This window comes from Camelina sativa, chromosome 4 (genome assembly GCF_030686135.1).
Source record: "Camelina sativa cultivar CO46 ecotype springtype chromosome 4, ASM3068613v1".
Taxonomy (NCBI): Eukaryota; Viridiplantae; Streptophyta; class Magnoliopsida; order Brassicales; family Brassicaceae; genus Camelina; species Camelina sativa.
This window is the reverse complement of record NC_141883.1, coordinates 27,865,788-27,878,166: the sequence shown is the minus strand read 5'-3', so window position 1 is coordinate 27,878,166 and position 12,379 is coordinate 27,865,788. Positions and strand designations below refer to the sequence as shown.

At 37.6% G+C, this 12,379-nt stretch overlaps 2 protein-coding genes and 1 pseudogene across 3 annotated transcripts; all 3 read left to right on the top strand.

Annotated features, from left to right (window-relative positions):
* Nucleotides 1-965: 965 nt before the first annotated feature.
* Nucleotides 966-3,741, top strand: LOC104782203 (uncharacterized). The gene is made up of 4 exons (XM_010507068.2): nt 966-1,533; nt 1,731-2,121; nt 2,630-3,175; nt 3,394-3,741. The coding sequence occupies exons 1-4, from the start codon at nt 1,040-1,042 to the stop codon at nt 3,523-3,525; spliced, it is 1,563 nt and encodes a 520-aa protein (XP_010505370.2). The 5' UTR covers nt 966-1,039; the 3' UTR covers nt 3,526-3,741.
* Nucleotides 3,742-6,023: 2,282 nt separating this feature from the next.
* LOC104784244 (L-type lectin-domain containing receptor kinase IV.1 pseudogene) lies at nt 6,024-8,383 on the top strand (annotated as a pseudogene). The gene has a single exon (XR_015597230.1). The product of XR_015597230.1 is annotated as an L-type lectin-domain containing receptor kinase IV.1 pseudogene (transcript).
* Nucleotides 8,384-8,977: 594 nt separating this feature from the next.
* Nucleotides 8,978-12,319, top strand: LOC104782202 (protein CER1-like 2). The gene is made up of 9 exons (XM_087510948.1): nt 8,978-9,085; nt 9,204-9,648; nt 9,745-9,964; nt 10,224-10,602; nt 10,684-10,791; nt 10,895-11,095; nt 11,496-11,594; nt 11,678-11,851; nt 11,972-12,319. The coding sequence occupies exons 1-9, from the start codon at nt 9,026-9,028 to the stop codon at nt 12,179-12,181; spliced, it is 1,896 nt and encodes a 631-aa protein (XP_087367074.1). The 5' UTR covers nt 8,978-9,025; the 3' UTR covers nt 12,182-12,319.
* Nucleotides 12,320-12,379: the final 60 nt, after the last annotated feature.

Genomic DNA, 12,379 nt, shown 5'->3' with positions numbered 1-12,379 from the left:
TCTCTCTCTTATATCTTTTGTAAAATTTGAGTTTTAATTTTTAAATTAAATGTATATGCATGAAACTTTGACATTAGTATTTGATTATACATTGTATTACTATTAACCGGCGTAATCATTCTTTCCCTATGCGTTTTCTAATACGAATTCGATTGACCAGTATAATCTTCCGTGTAGTTGCATGCTGTTTGTAAAACAAATACTACCAAGGCCTTTTATTACGAATATATATACATGAACATTGTAAATATCTACTATTTAATTAATGCTCTAATTAATTTTATCATAATTTTGTGTGTTTTCGTTCTTATTTTATTACAATTTTACATAACTAACATTATTCACTCAGTTAACACAGCACACACAAAACCATGAACAAAGCTACAGTAGTATGGTTCATGGGTTGTTGGTGTGAGTGTGTGTAACATAGTTAACCCAATAACTACATTTTTTTAGTCAAGAGTGTAAAACCTTTGATTCGAGTTGTTCCTCATAATTATTAAGATTTTTGGGCTTTTCAATTTAATTCCTCATAACCTTTTGTAACAAAACTATTGGGTTACTCTTGCCTCCTTTTTTTTTTAATTTAAACGAAGAAGAAAAATACTCAACCATGCTTGGCCCAATAGGATAGATGTTCAACAGCTTAAGGTTCCATCAATATTATTTTTAGCATACATATACAATATCTGACTATCTGATATGCTTAAAAGTTGACTATTAATATCTTTTATAGAAGCTACATGTTTTGAATTCAAAAAGACAATGTTGATGATTGCGTCGTAACTAAAAGATTTGTTTTGTCGAAATCATATATTTCATTAACGAAAATAAAGGTGTAGGAATATTCGATGAACATAGACTTTCTCAATTTGTATCGCAATAAATAAATGCAAATTTTATTTCCACTAAACCCCCTTATTCATAATTTCATACAGTCGTGCCTACCACAAAAGAGTTTCATACAGTCGTCATTTATTTTGTATAGATAGATACAAATTAAAACCCCATCCCACATATTATAAACGTAAAAAAAAAAATGGCCATCTTCGATCCGTTTAAGCTCCGCTACAAACCGCCGTCGCTATTTCCGACGACGACTGTAAAACCTAGCCATGTTCTCTCCCTCGTCTCCAAGTTCTTCTTTACCATATGCATCTTCATCTCCGTTGCTCTGATCTTCTTCTACATCATCTTCTCCGATTGCTCCGATTGCCACCGCATCCTCGGCCACCGTCGCTTAGGTCCTTACAATGTAAACTCCACTTCAAACTCCTCAGCCTCTTCCTCGACCATCCTCCGGAAGAATCAGTCCTCGGAGGCCACCGATGTCTCCCACATAGTGTTCGGGATTGGTGGCTCCATTCAAACGTGGGGAGATCGCAGCCGTTACTCCGAACTGTGGTGGCGTCCCAACGTCACCCGCGGCTTCGTATGGCTTGACGAGGAACCGCCTCTTAATATGACGTGGCTCCCAACTTCTCCACCGTACCAAGTCTCGGCGGATACCTCCCGCTTCAACTACACTTGCTGGTATAAACTGTTTCTACTTCATAAAATAATTATTTTAACCAATTTATTTAGATCAACGATAAATTCTCACAAGACCAATCATTTTTCTCCAAAACTTCAAAACCCTAGTTTCCAATGTTTTAATCACAAATCAAATATATTGTGACAATACCAAAACCTATGATTTATTCATTCGATTTTCAATTTTTTTTCATTAGGTATGGTTCAAGATCAGCTATACGAATGGCGAGAATCATCAAAGAGACTTTTGCGTTAGGGTTAACGAACGTGAGATGGTTCGTGATGGGTGACGACGACACCGTTTTCTTTGTGGACAATCTTATAACGGTTCTAAATAAGTATGATCATAATCAAATGTATTACATCGGAGGAAACTCGGAGAGTGTTGAACAAGACATCGTTCACTCATACGCCATGGCTTACGGTGGCGGAGGTATGGCGATTAGTTACCCATTAGCCGTCGAGCTTGTAAAGATACTCGATGGTTGTATTGACCGTTACGCATCGTTATATGGATCTGATCAAAAGATTGAAGCTTGTCTAAGCGAGATTGGAGTTCCCCTTACCAAGGAACTAGGTTTCCATCAGGTATATTCAAATTTTCCCCTTTTTGTTTTTGTCATTAATGGAAATTTTACTTATTTAGAAGTATATTATTTTTAGCTTTAAAAATAAGATTCCGGTGGAATATTGAATTTCCATTATTTGAAAATTCAGTTTTAAATTTCAAATCGTGTAAAAATTTTAAAGCTTCACTGCTCAGATATTGGTGTCCGTTTTTTTTTCAACGTAAATTTATCCTAATTAAAATCAACAATACTATTTTCTTCCTTTAATTATAAAATCTTTGGTAACTGGTAAAAATTCATTAAGTTATAATTTTTAGGACTCGTACGTTTCTTAAAATTCGGATGGAATGTTAGTAAAATTTCAAATTTTAGTCTCGTGGCATATTGATATTGGTGCAACTATATGTAAGTTTTTTTTTTTTTTTTTTTTTTTTTTTTTTTGTTAAAACTATATTTAAGTTACGTTCTTAATTTTTGGAACCATAAGATCAGAATTTAATGAATTTTCTTTGAATGGTAAAATCCAGGTGGACATACGTGGAAACCCGTACGGTTTACTAGCTGCCCATCCGGTGGCTCCTCTGATTACGCTCCACCACCTCGACTATGTTGACTCAATATTTCCAGCGACGAACCAAATCGACGCCCTAAGAAGACTCATGTCAGCATACAAGACGGATCCAAGCCGGATCATCCAGCACAGCTTCTGCCATGACCCGAGCCGGAACTGGTCTGTCTCGGTTTCATGGGGCTACACCATTCAGATTTATCCGTCTTTGGTCACGGGTAAGGAGCTTGAGACGCCGTTTCTTACGTTCAAGTCGTGGCGGACATCGAGCTTGGAGCCTTTCTCGTTTGATACCCGACCCATCAGCGGAGATCCGTGCGAGAGACCCATTGTTTATTTCTTGGACCGGGTTTATGAGATAGGGTCAGGGCAGACTCTTACGACGTATCGAAAACATGTTGACGTGGGCGAGGCGCAATGTGATTCGCCGCATTATTCTCGCGCCAACTCGGTTGAGTTCATCGACGTTTCGGCTACCACATGGAGGCCTAATCTATGGAAAATGGTAAGTAAAATTATACGGACACCTAAAATCTTCACGTCTGTCTACACCAATTTAGTGACCAACCTTATAGTATAAATTCATGAGTTATTCTTAGGTACATCGTTTGAGAATAGTATCTTGATTTATATTTAGTTATATACATTGTGCTTTTAATTTTGGTGTGTTTGATTTGTAGTTAAAAATATAGATGATCTTTTTACATTTGATTGGGGTCACAGGCACCACGTAGACAGTTCTGTGAAATTGTCAACAGTGAAGGAGACTCGAAAAACGTGATCCATGTCAAGATACGGCATTTTAATCCTTTCGAAAGTGTGTCTCTTCCGACAAAGCATCCGAACGAAAAATGAATGGAAGGTTTCAAAATTCGACAGATTGATCGGCTCGGTTTTATCTTCAGAGACTATATATATAGTCTCATATCAAGAGGAGTTGAGCAACAATTTTCTCATTCGTTCGTTTATGTAAGTATCAACTAACTTAAAATCATAAACTTTGGCTAAAGTCAAAATTATACAGATTGTTACATTTTTTTATCATATCAAATATAATTATAGTTTTATTAACTCATGTTACACATGTTTTCCTTCAAAAATATATAGCTAGAGCTGGTTTTAGCCACAAGCAAAAAAAAAAAAGGTCTGGGGGACTAGATGATCTCTTATATATAATAGGAAACAAAAATTTGTTTTTGTAACAGATAATTATAATTAGTATTAGGCAGAGCCAGAGAGGGCTCTTGAAATTGAGGTTGAGGAGATAAGTTCAATATATAACAAACAAAAATTGATCTTGGGGGACTAGATGATATCTTATACATTATAGGGAACAATTTGTTTTTGTGACAGATAATTTCAATATATAGCCAAAAATAAATTGTACAGAGAACTGTTTGACATTTGGGTCGAATTAGAAAAAAAACCCAAAAGTAAGTGTAAACGGAATACTACTCGATCAGAAGTTATATAAATATATAGTTTCAACCAGAGCCGGCGCTGAACTTTTTAGGGCTACAAGCCCAAAAAAAAAAAAAAAAAAAAAAATTGCAGCTCGAAGAGGTCAAACCTGAACAGTGGTGCCAAAAACAATATTCCTAAACCACTGGCCTAAAGAAAACTTTTGTAGAAAATGGCCGAAATATTTCTTTTATTATTATCGGCCGCAAGCCAATGCTTGGCTTGCTTGGCCTCTTGGCCGGCTCTGGTTTCAACGTATCCTTTAGATCTCATCTCTATGGTACTGCACCACACGTCGGTGGCAAACTCTTCTTCCCGAACCACAAGAAAAGCAAGGAGAGAAGACTTTGTTAGCATACGGACAGTGACAATATAACGCAAAAACTCAAGTAGATCAGAAGAGAATATTCACATGGTTGACTTCAAGAATCAAAGATTATCCAGTCAGTCAGAAACTTCCAAGATTACTAGTGTGGACCTCTTTGGAGTCTAAAACTTTTGACCAGTTTGTGCATTTGCCACATGGGGTCCAAATTTGTCATTAAGGTCATTTCCAGTATCAGCCCACCATCTACCTCATTCATTATTCAAAATAAAACACATGAAAGTAAAATGCAGTACCCTACACTATTAAATTACATGGTATCATCATTCTTGTAAACAACGCTGGTATATAATAAAGGTTGGGAATTTTAAAAGGGAATATGATTACAAATTAACTTGAGTTTGAAAAAGTGTCATACATTTCACTTTTCATCTAGACGAATACTAAACATATGTAAGAAACTAAGGGAGCTATGTCAGCGGCGGGCAGGAAGTGGAACTTTGAGAACCATCAAAGCTGTTTGTGTCCACAAATATGCCCAAATTAGATTCTCACATTTGATTGGTAGTACGTGTCTTGCAATATCTTTTTCACAATAAAACTTCAGGAAAGGTTTGAAACTCGTTGTATTTATTTGGCTTATTAGACGACCGTGGGTCTGTGACTTATTAGACGACTGTAAGTCTGTGTCTCTAAAAAAAGAAAATATCATAGAGGCAGCAGTATAGCATAAAGTCAAATCAATAATTTTTTAATTAGCACTAATTACTCGAAATACTCCTTCCCTTGGATACGTGACAGCGTATGATGATGTGGTTTCTGATGTCATTCAGTCAGTCTTATACTAGGAGATTTCTGGTTAAAATATCAAAATTCCATGAGCATAATTAATTCATAATGATTATAAATCATAATCAATTTTCCTTTTAAGTAATGACTTCATATGGTTTACTATCTCAAATAAATAAAACCAGTCACTGTTATCGCTACCGTCGAATCTTCCATCATTACCCATAAATGCTACTAGTTGATACTCCCTCCCGTTTTTTTTACTTGTCGTTCTAGAGCTTTGCACACAAATTAAAAAACTAGATCAATGTTCTATTATATCCTTTCTTTAATATATTTTCTAATTTTTTTATTGGTCAAATCATTAAAATAATTGGGATAAAATTTGTATTTTTGTCAAACATATGCATTGGAAACCTAAAACGACAAGTATTGGAAAACAAAATTTTTAGTCTAGAATGACAAGTAAAAGAAACTAGAGGGAGTAAAATGCTACTAGTACATCTTTTTTTTATGGTTACAAACATAATGATCATGATAGAATGATAGATTTAATTATTGGTATTGGAGTATATAAAATGGATTATTTTAAAACACACACAAAGAGAGAGAGGGAGTTAAATTAAGCAAAATTAATCTTGGAAGTTGGAACACATATCACCTAACCTTGATCAAATTTTCTCAATCCCCCCCCCCCCCCCCCACCAAAGGAAAATAATCAAAAACAATTATTTCGTTTCTTTTTGTTTTTTCTCTTCTCTAGAAACAAATTAAGAAAAAGAATTAAAAAAAAATGTAAATAAAAAGATTTGACGACTTTTCCACTCTCTTCCTCACCATAAATAATTTGTCTCTCTCTTTCTTCTTCTTTCTAAAAAAAACACAGAGAAGCAAACAAGAAGAGAGTTAGTAGTAGTAGCCATGTTCTTGAAGCTCTTCACCATCTTCTTGTTCACTTTGCTTTCACAATCCCTAAAATCTTCTTCACAGACTCTCAATTTCATATACAACAACGGCTTTAATCAACAGAAGGACATATCAATCCAAGGGATCACCACCATCACACCAAACGGTCTCTTGAAGCTAACCAACACAACCGTTCAAAAAACCGGTCACGCTTTCTATACCAAACCAATCCGGTTCAAAGATTCTCAAAACGGCACCGTTTCTTCCTTCTCCACCACCTTCGTCTTCGCTATCAACCCTCAGATCAACATACTCAGCGGCCACGGCATCGCTTTCGTCGTCGCTCCGAAACCAGGTCTCCCTGACGCAACGCCAAGCCAATACTTGGGTCTTTTCAACATAGGAAACAACGGTAATGACACTAACCATGTCTTTGCTGTGGAATTGGACACGATCCGGAGTACAGAGTTCAATGATACTGACGATAACCATGTCGGAATCGATATCAATAGTTTGACCTCTGTGAATAGTGCTTACGCTGGGTGGTGGGATGAAAAAAACCAATTCAAGAACCTGAGTTTGATCAGTCGTAAGCCGATGCAGGTTTGGGTTGACTACGATGGTCGTAGTAATAAAATCGATGTGACGATGGCTCCGTTCAACGAGGATAAACCTCTAAAGCCGCTTGTTTCGGCTGTTAGAGATCTTTCCTCTGTTCTTCTTCAAGATATGTATGTGGGTTTCTCCTCTGCGACAGGTTCTGTTCTGTCTGAACATTATGTTCTCGGCTGGAGTTTCGGGTTGAACGAAAAGGCTCCACCTTTGGCTTTATCAAGACTTCCCAAGCTTCCTCGGTTCTTGCCCAAGAAGATCTCAGACTTTTACAAGATCGGGATGCCGTTGATTTCTCTGTTTTTGATCTTCTCGTTCATCTTCCTCGTTATTTACATCGTGAGGAGGAGGAGGAAGTTTGCGGAGGAGCTCGAGGATTGGGAAAAAGAGTTTGGGAAGAACAGGTTCAGGTTTAAGGATCTGTACTACGCGACTAAAGGGTTTAAGGAGAAGGATCTTCTTGGATCTGGTGGGTTTGGGAGTGTTTACAAAGGTGTGATGCCAGGTACGAAGCTGGAGATTGCTGTTAAAAGAGTCTCGCATGAGTCTCGACAAGGGATGAAAGAGTTTGTGGCTGAGATCGTGAGTATTGGTCGGATGAGTCATCGGAATTTAGTTCCTTTGTTGGGTTATTGTCGTAGGAGAGGTGAGCTTCTTCTTGTGTATGACTTCATGCCTAATGGAAGCTTAGACAAGTACTTGTACAACACTCCTGAGGTAACGCTTAACTGGAAACAGAGGATTAAGGTTATACTAGGCGTTGCCTCTGGCTTATTCTATCTCCATGAGGAATGGGAACAAGTGGTGATTCACCGTGACGTCAAAGCCAGCAACGTCTTGTTAGATGGAGAGCTCAATGGGAGACTTGGGGATTTCGGCTTGGCTAGGTTGTATGATCACGGGTCGGATCCTCAGACCACGCATGTTGTTGGAACATTGGGATATTTAGCTCCTGAACACACTCGGACAGGACGTGCCACGACCGCTACAGATGTTTTCGCGTTTGGGGCGTTCTTACTAGAAGTCACGTGCGGTAGACGTCCTATTGAGATGCAGCATGAGACCGATGAGACGTTCTTGCTAGTGGATTGGGTTTTCGGGTTATGGAACAAGGGGAACATCTTGGCTGCTAAAGATCCGAATATGGGTTCAGAATATGACGAGAAAGAGGTTGAAATGGTTCTGAAGCTAGGTCTCTTGTGTTCTCACTCCGACCCACGGGCTAGACCAAGTATGAGACAAGTGTTACATTATCTAAGAGGAGATGCAAAGTTACCGGATTTGTCTCCGTTGGACTTGTCCGGGACTGGGATGATGTTTGGGGTTCATGACGGGTTTAGTGAGTTAGGAATGTCGTATTCCTCCTCCGTCTTTAAAGGTTTTACCGGTGGATCTTCCATTGCTGATTCTCAACTTTCGGGAGGGAGATGACTGGGATGTTTTGAAGTTATATGTTATGCTATTTACGTCGATAGTGATGTTTTGAATATTTTGAACCTTTTTTGTGTGTTTTGCATTTTGATATGTAGAGACTATTTGGATGAGATATGAGACCATGTATATATACTTCAGCATATGTTGAAGCTACTGTCTTAAGAATATAATGGCCACATGATAACATATGAACGAGTAATACGATTACGGTACAACAGAGTCACATATGCTTATTGATCATTTAGTATCTACAAATAGAAGTTTATCATAATTGAATGATTACTAAAGTAGATTAGTGCCACAGCAGTGGATTTTTCAGTTTTGAAGTGATCAGGGTTCAAGGATAGTGCTTAATTAACCCAGTTGGCTCAGTCAATGTTTGGTTGTTAATTCTTCTTTTCTTTTGTCATAATTAACTCCATAATGCATTATTTGTTGTGTACTTTTAGGTACTCTTGAACAATTTCCAAGAAGGAACCAAGTAATGAAAAGAAAATGAAAACAGTAAGGAAAATTGGAATATCCCAAATTTATATAGTCAAATGAATAGCTTAGTATTTGGGAAGCGTGTCGATTCAAGAAATTTAATGAAGAATGATCAGGACTAAGTCCTCACCAATCAAACGGGATCTCTTATCTGTTAAACTTAAATATTGGGTTTAGAATCTTTTAGACTTTCGGAAAAAGGAAGTCTCATGTGCCTCACATGATAATGTGATGTCCTCTATTCTAACTACGCATGTATTTGTATATATATAGTAACATTCGCACACACAAGGAGTTGGAAGGACGTGACCGAGTAGTCATCCATCATTGTGCGGAAGAAAAATGGCGTCGAGACCAGGTTTTCTCACGGACTGGCCATGGGCACCTCTTGGAAGCTTTAAGGTCTCTTTCATTGCCTCTTTTGCTTTATAATATCTGCAAATACATCCATTTATAAACCTTTTCTTATATCACTCATTAGTCATAATGTTTGTATACAATTTGGATATATATATTGCAGTACTTGCTGTTAGCCCCGCTGGTTATCGACAGCATCTACTCATATGCAACCATGAGAAATTACGAGAAACTTTTGGTAGTGGCCATGACGGTGTGGAGGATTGTTCATAGCCAAGTATGGATAAGTTTGTCCCGGTACCAAACTGCAAAAGGAACCAAGCGGATCTTGAACAAGTCCATAGAGTTTGACCAAGTCGACCGAGAACGATCCTGGGACGATCAGATCATCTTCAACTCCCTCATTGTTTACTTAACCAAAGTGTACGTCTTAGGGACCGATACCCTTCCCTTCTGGCGAACCGATGGATTGATCTTAGTCGCTCTTCTCCATGCTGGCCCGGTGGAGTTCATCTACTACTGGTTTCACCGAGCCCTTCACCACCACTTCCTCTACTCTCGCTACCATTCTCATCACCATTCCTCCATTGTCACCGAGCCGATCACTTGTACGTACATAACATTTCGAGAAAAATTATGTCCACTATCTTACATATTTTAATTAATGTGTGCGACAAATTCTAAACCATGGGCCTTGATTGCAGCGGTGGTACATCCATTTGCAGAGCACATCGGATATACGTTAATCTTGGGACTACCTCTAGTAACGACTTTGTTGTGTGGGACGGCCTCGGTCGTCTCCATTTTCTTATACATAACTTACATTGATTTTATGAACAATATGGGTCACTGCAACTTCGAGCTCATTCCGAGATTTCTCTTTTCTCTTTTACCTCCTCTCAAGTTCCTCTGCTACACTCCCTCGTAAGTACTTAAATCCACTAGAATAGTAAATTAACTATTACCATGCACGATTCTTGTGAACGCGTTACATTTCTGTGTGGTAATACTATTTTCACATTTTTAAAAGTAATGTTCGAAATATATAGTTTTGTAAATTGTAATCGCAAACAAGCGTTTGACTTTTGCGTTTACAGTCTACAAATGAATTTTAATGAAAAGTTGAAAACATTAGAAGTTTTGGTTACCAAACATAAAAGCACTGTGACTAAAATATTTGTAGGTTTCACTCGCTCCACCATACGCAATTCCGGACGAACTACTCTCTATTCATGCCAATGTACGACTACATGTATGGGACTACTGACGAGTGCAGTGACTCATTGTACGAAACATCGTTGGAGAAAGAAGAAGAAAAGCCTGACGCGATTCATCTGACCCATCTAACATCAGTCGACTCTATTTACCATCTTCGTCTCGGTTTTGCTTCCCTCTCCTCGCACCCGCTCTCTTCCCGGTTTTACCTATTCCTCATGAAGCCCTTCACTCTTATCCTCTCCTTCATCCTCACTTCCTTCTCTTCTCGAACCTTTGTCTTCGAGAGAAACCGGTTCCGTGATCTCACACTTCACACCCACCTTCTTCCCAAGTTCCCCTCTCATGTATCTCTTCTCTTTCTCTAATCTTTAAACATCAAATAATTTAACATTTGTCATTAATAATTTATATTTGCCAATCAACAGTACATGTCACCGGAGCAGAAAGAATGTATCAACAAAATGATAGAGTCGGCTATTCTTGAAGCGGAGAAAAAGGGTGTGAAAGTAATGAGTTTGGGGCTAATGAACCAGGCATGCAATTATTAATACATTAATTATATTGGTTATTCTTATGTTTACAAGTTTTATCATCAGCTCTATATAATAAAACCTATATAATTATTGATATACTCAGGGAGAAGAATTAAATGGGTATGGAGAAATGTACGTAAGGAAGCATCCAAAGCTAAAGATAAGGATTGTGGACGGAAGCAGTCTTGCAGCTGAGGTGGTGCTTCATAGCATTCCTGTTCGGACCAGAGAGGTTCTCTTTAGAGGCCAAGTCACAAAAGTTGCTCGTGCCATTGTCTTTTCTCTTTGCCAAAATGCTATCAAGGTACACCCCATAACTTTTTATTAAATGAAAAGATTGAACAAAGGTTTAAATTTGGAATCTTGGATGGGCCCTTTGAACAAAAAATGTTTTGGATTTTGGACTGAAGAAATGAAAAGATTTGACTTTATTCTATAATTAATTTCGCGTGAGAATAGGATCGAGCGTAGATAAAGTCAATGGAGTATCCATATATAAACGCTATGCCAATATGCCACTATCTAATTAATCCTTTGATAGTTTAATAGGTGCCTTTTGAGACGTAAACAATGTCACGTGGCCTACTTAGGATTGTGTTTGAAATTGCCTAAGATATTTACAGTTTTGAAAGTATTCTAATAAATTATGATTCATATTTTAGAGAAAATTCTGAGCGGTTTTCATACTCAAATGTATTAAATAGGTGATGGTGTTACGCAAGGAAGAGCATTCCATGCTCGCCGAATTCTTGGACGATAGTTGTAAGGAAAATCTGGTGCTCACAACCAATTACAATCCAATGGTATGCGTAAATTACAAAATGACATTAAATTATTTGTGACATATTCAAGATTACATAACAAAAATATGTAACGTATGATGTAGATTTGGTTGGTGGGAGATGGAGTAAGCACAAAAGAGCAGAAGATGGCAAAAGAAGGAACTATGTTTCTTCCTTTCTCTCAATTTCCTCCTGACAAACTACGAAAAGACTGCGTTTACCATACTACTCCGGCTATGATCATCCCTCACTCTGCCCAAAACATTGATTCTTGTGAGGTACATAAACATTCTCAGTTCAGTAAAATAGTCTCTAAACGTAAATTTCAAACAGAAACAGAACATTTTCGTATCGTGTCTAAGTGTTTAATTAAATAACACATTTGTGTCTATATATAGAATTGGCTGGGGAGGAGAGTGATGAGTGCATGGAGAGTTGGTGGGATAGTACACTCGCTAGAAGGGTGGGAGGAACACGAGTGCGGTCTCGACAATTCAATCCTTAATTCTCCCAGGGTTTGGGAAGCTGCTCTTCGAAATGGTTTCCAACCTCTACGTACTTCTTCCATCTTTCGAGACCTAAGGGATTCAACAATTCGTACTAATTAATTGTTTAATTTTAATTAATTCGTCAAAAATATAGTTTCTAAGAAGTAAACTTGTAGCTTTTGGTAATCCATTAAAATTTAATATAAATCAAAACTTTAGTTTTGAAAATCAACAATAAAATAAATTGTCAATTTCCTATTTTGTTCAATTTTCTATTTCTTTAAGAAGAAGGAAATTTGTCAATTTCCTATTTGTTCA

Excerpts from the sequence above, each read along its gene's own strand:
- LOC104782203 (XM_010507068.2), top strand. The coding sequence starts at position 1,040 with ATGGCCATCTTCGATCCGTTTAAGCTCCGCTACAAACCGCCGTCGCTA. Across the intron at positions 1,534-1,730 it reads CGCTTCAACTACACTTGCTG|GTATGGTTCAAGATCAGCTA; the intron begins GTATAAACTGTT and ends TTTTTTCATTAG. Across the intron at positions 3,176-3,393 it reads GGCCTAATCTATGGAAAATG|GCACCACGTAGACAGTTCTG; the intron begins GTAAGTAAAATT and ends TTGGGGTCACAG.
- LOC104782202 (XM_087510948.1), top strand. The coding sequence starts at position 9,026 with ATGGCGTCGAGACCAGGTTTTCTCACGGACTGGCCATGGGCACCTCTT. Across the intron at positions 9,965-10,223 it reads TTCCTCTGCTACACTCCCTC|GTTTCACTCGCTCCACCATA; the intron begins GTAAGTACTTAA and ends AAATATTTGTAG. Across the intron at positions 11,595-11,677 it reads CAACCAATTACAATCCAATG|ATTTGGTTGGTGGGAGATGG; the intron begins GTATGCGTAAAT and ends CGTATGATGTAG.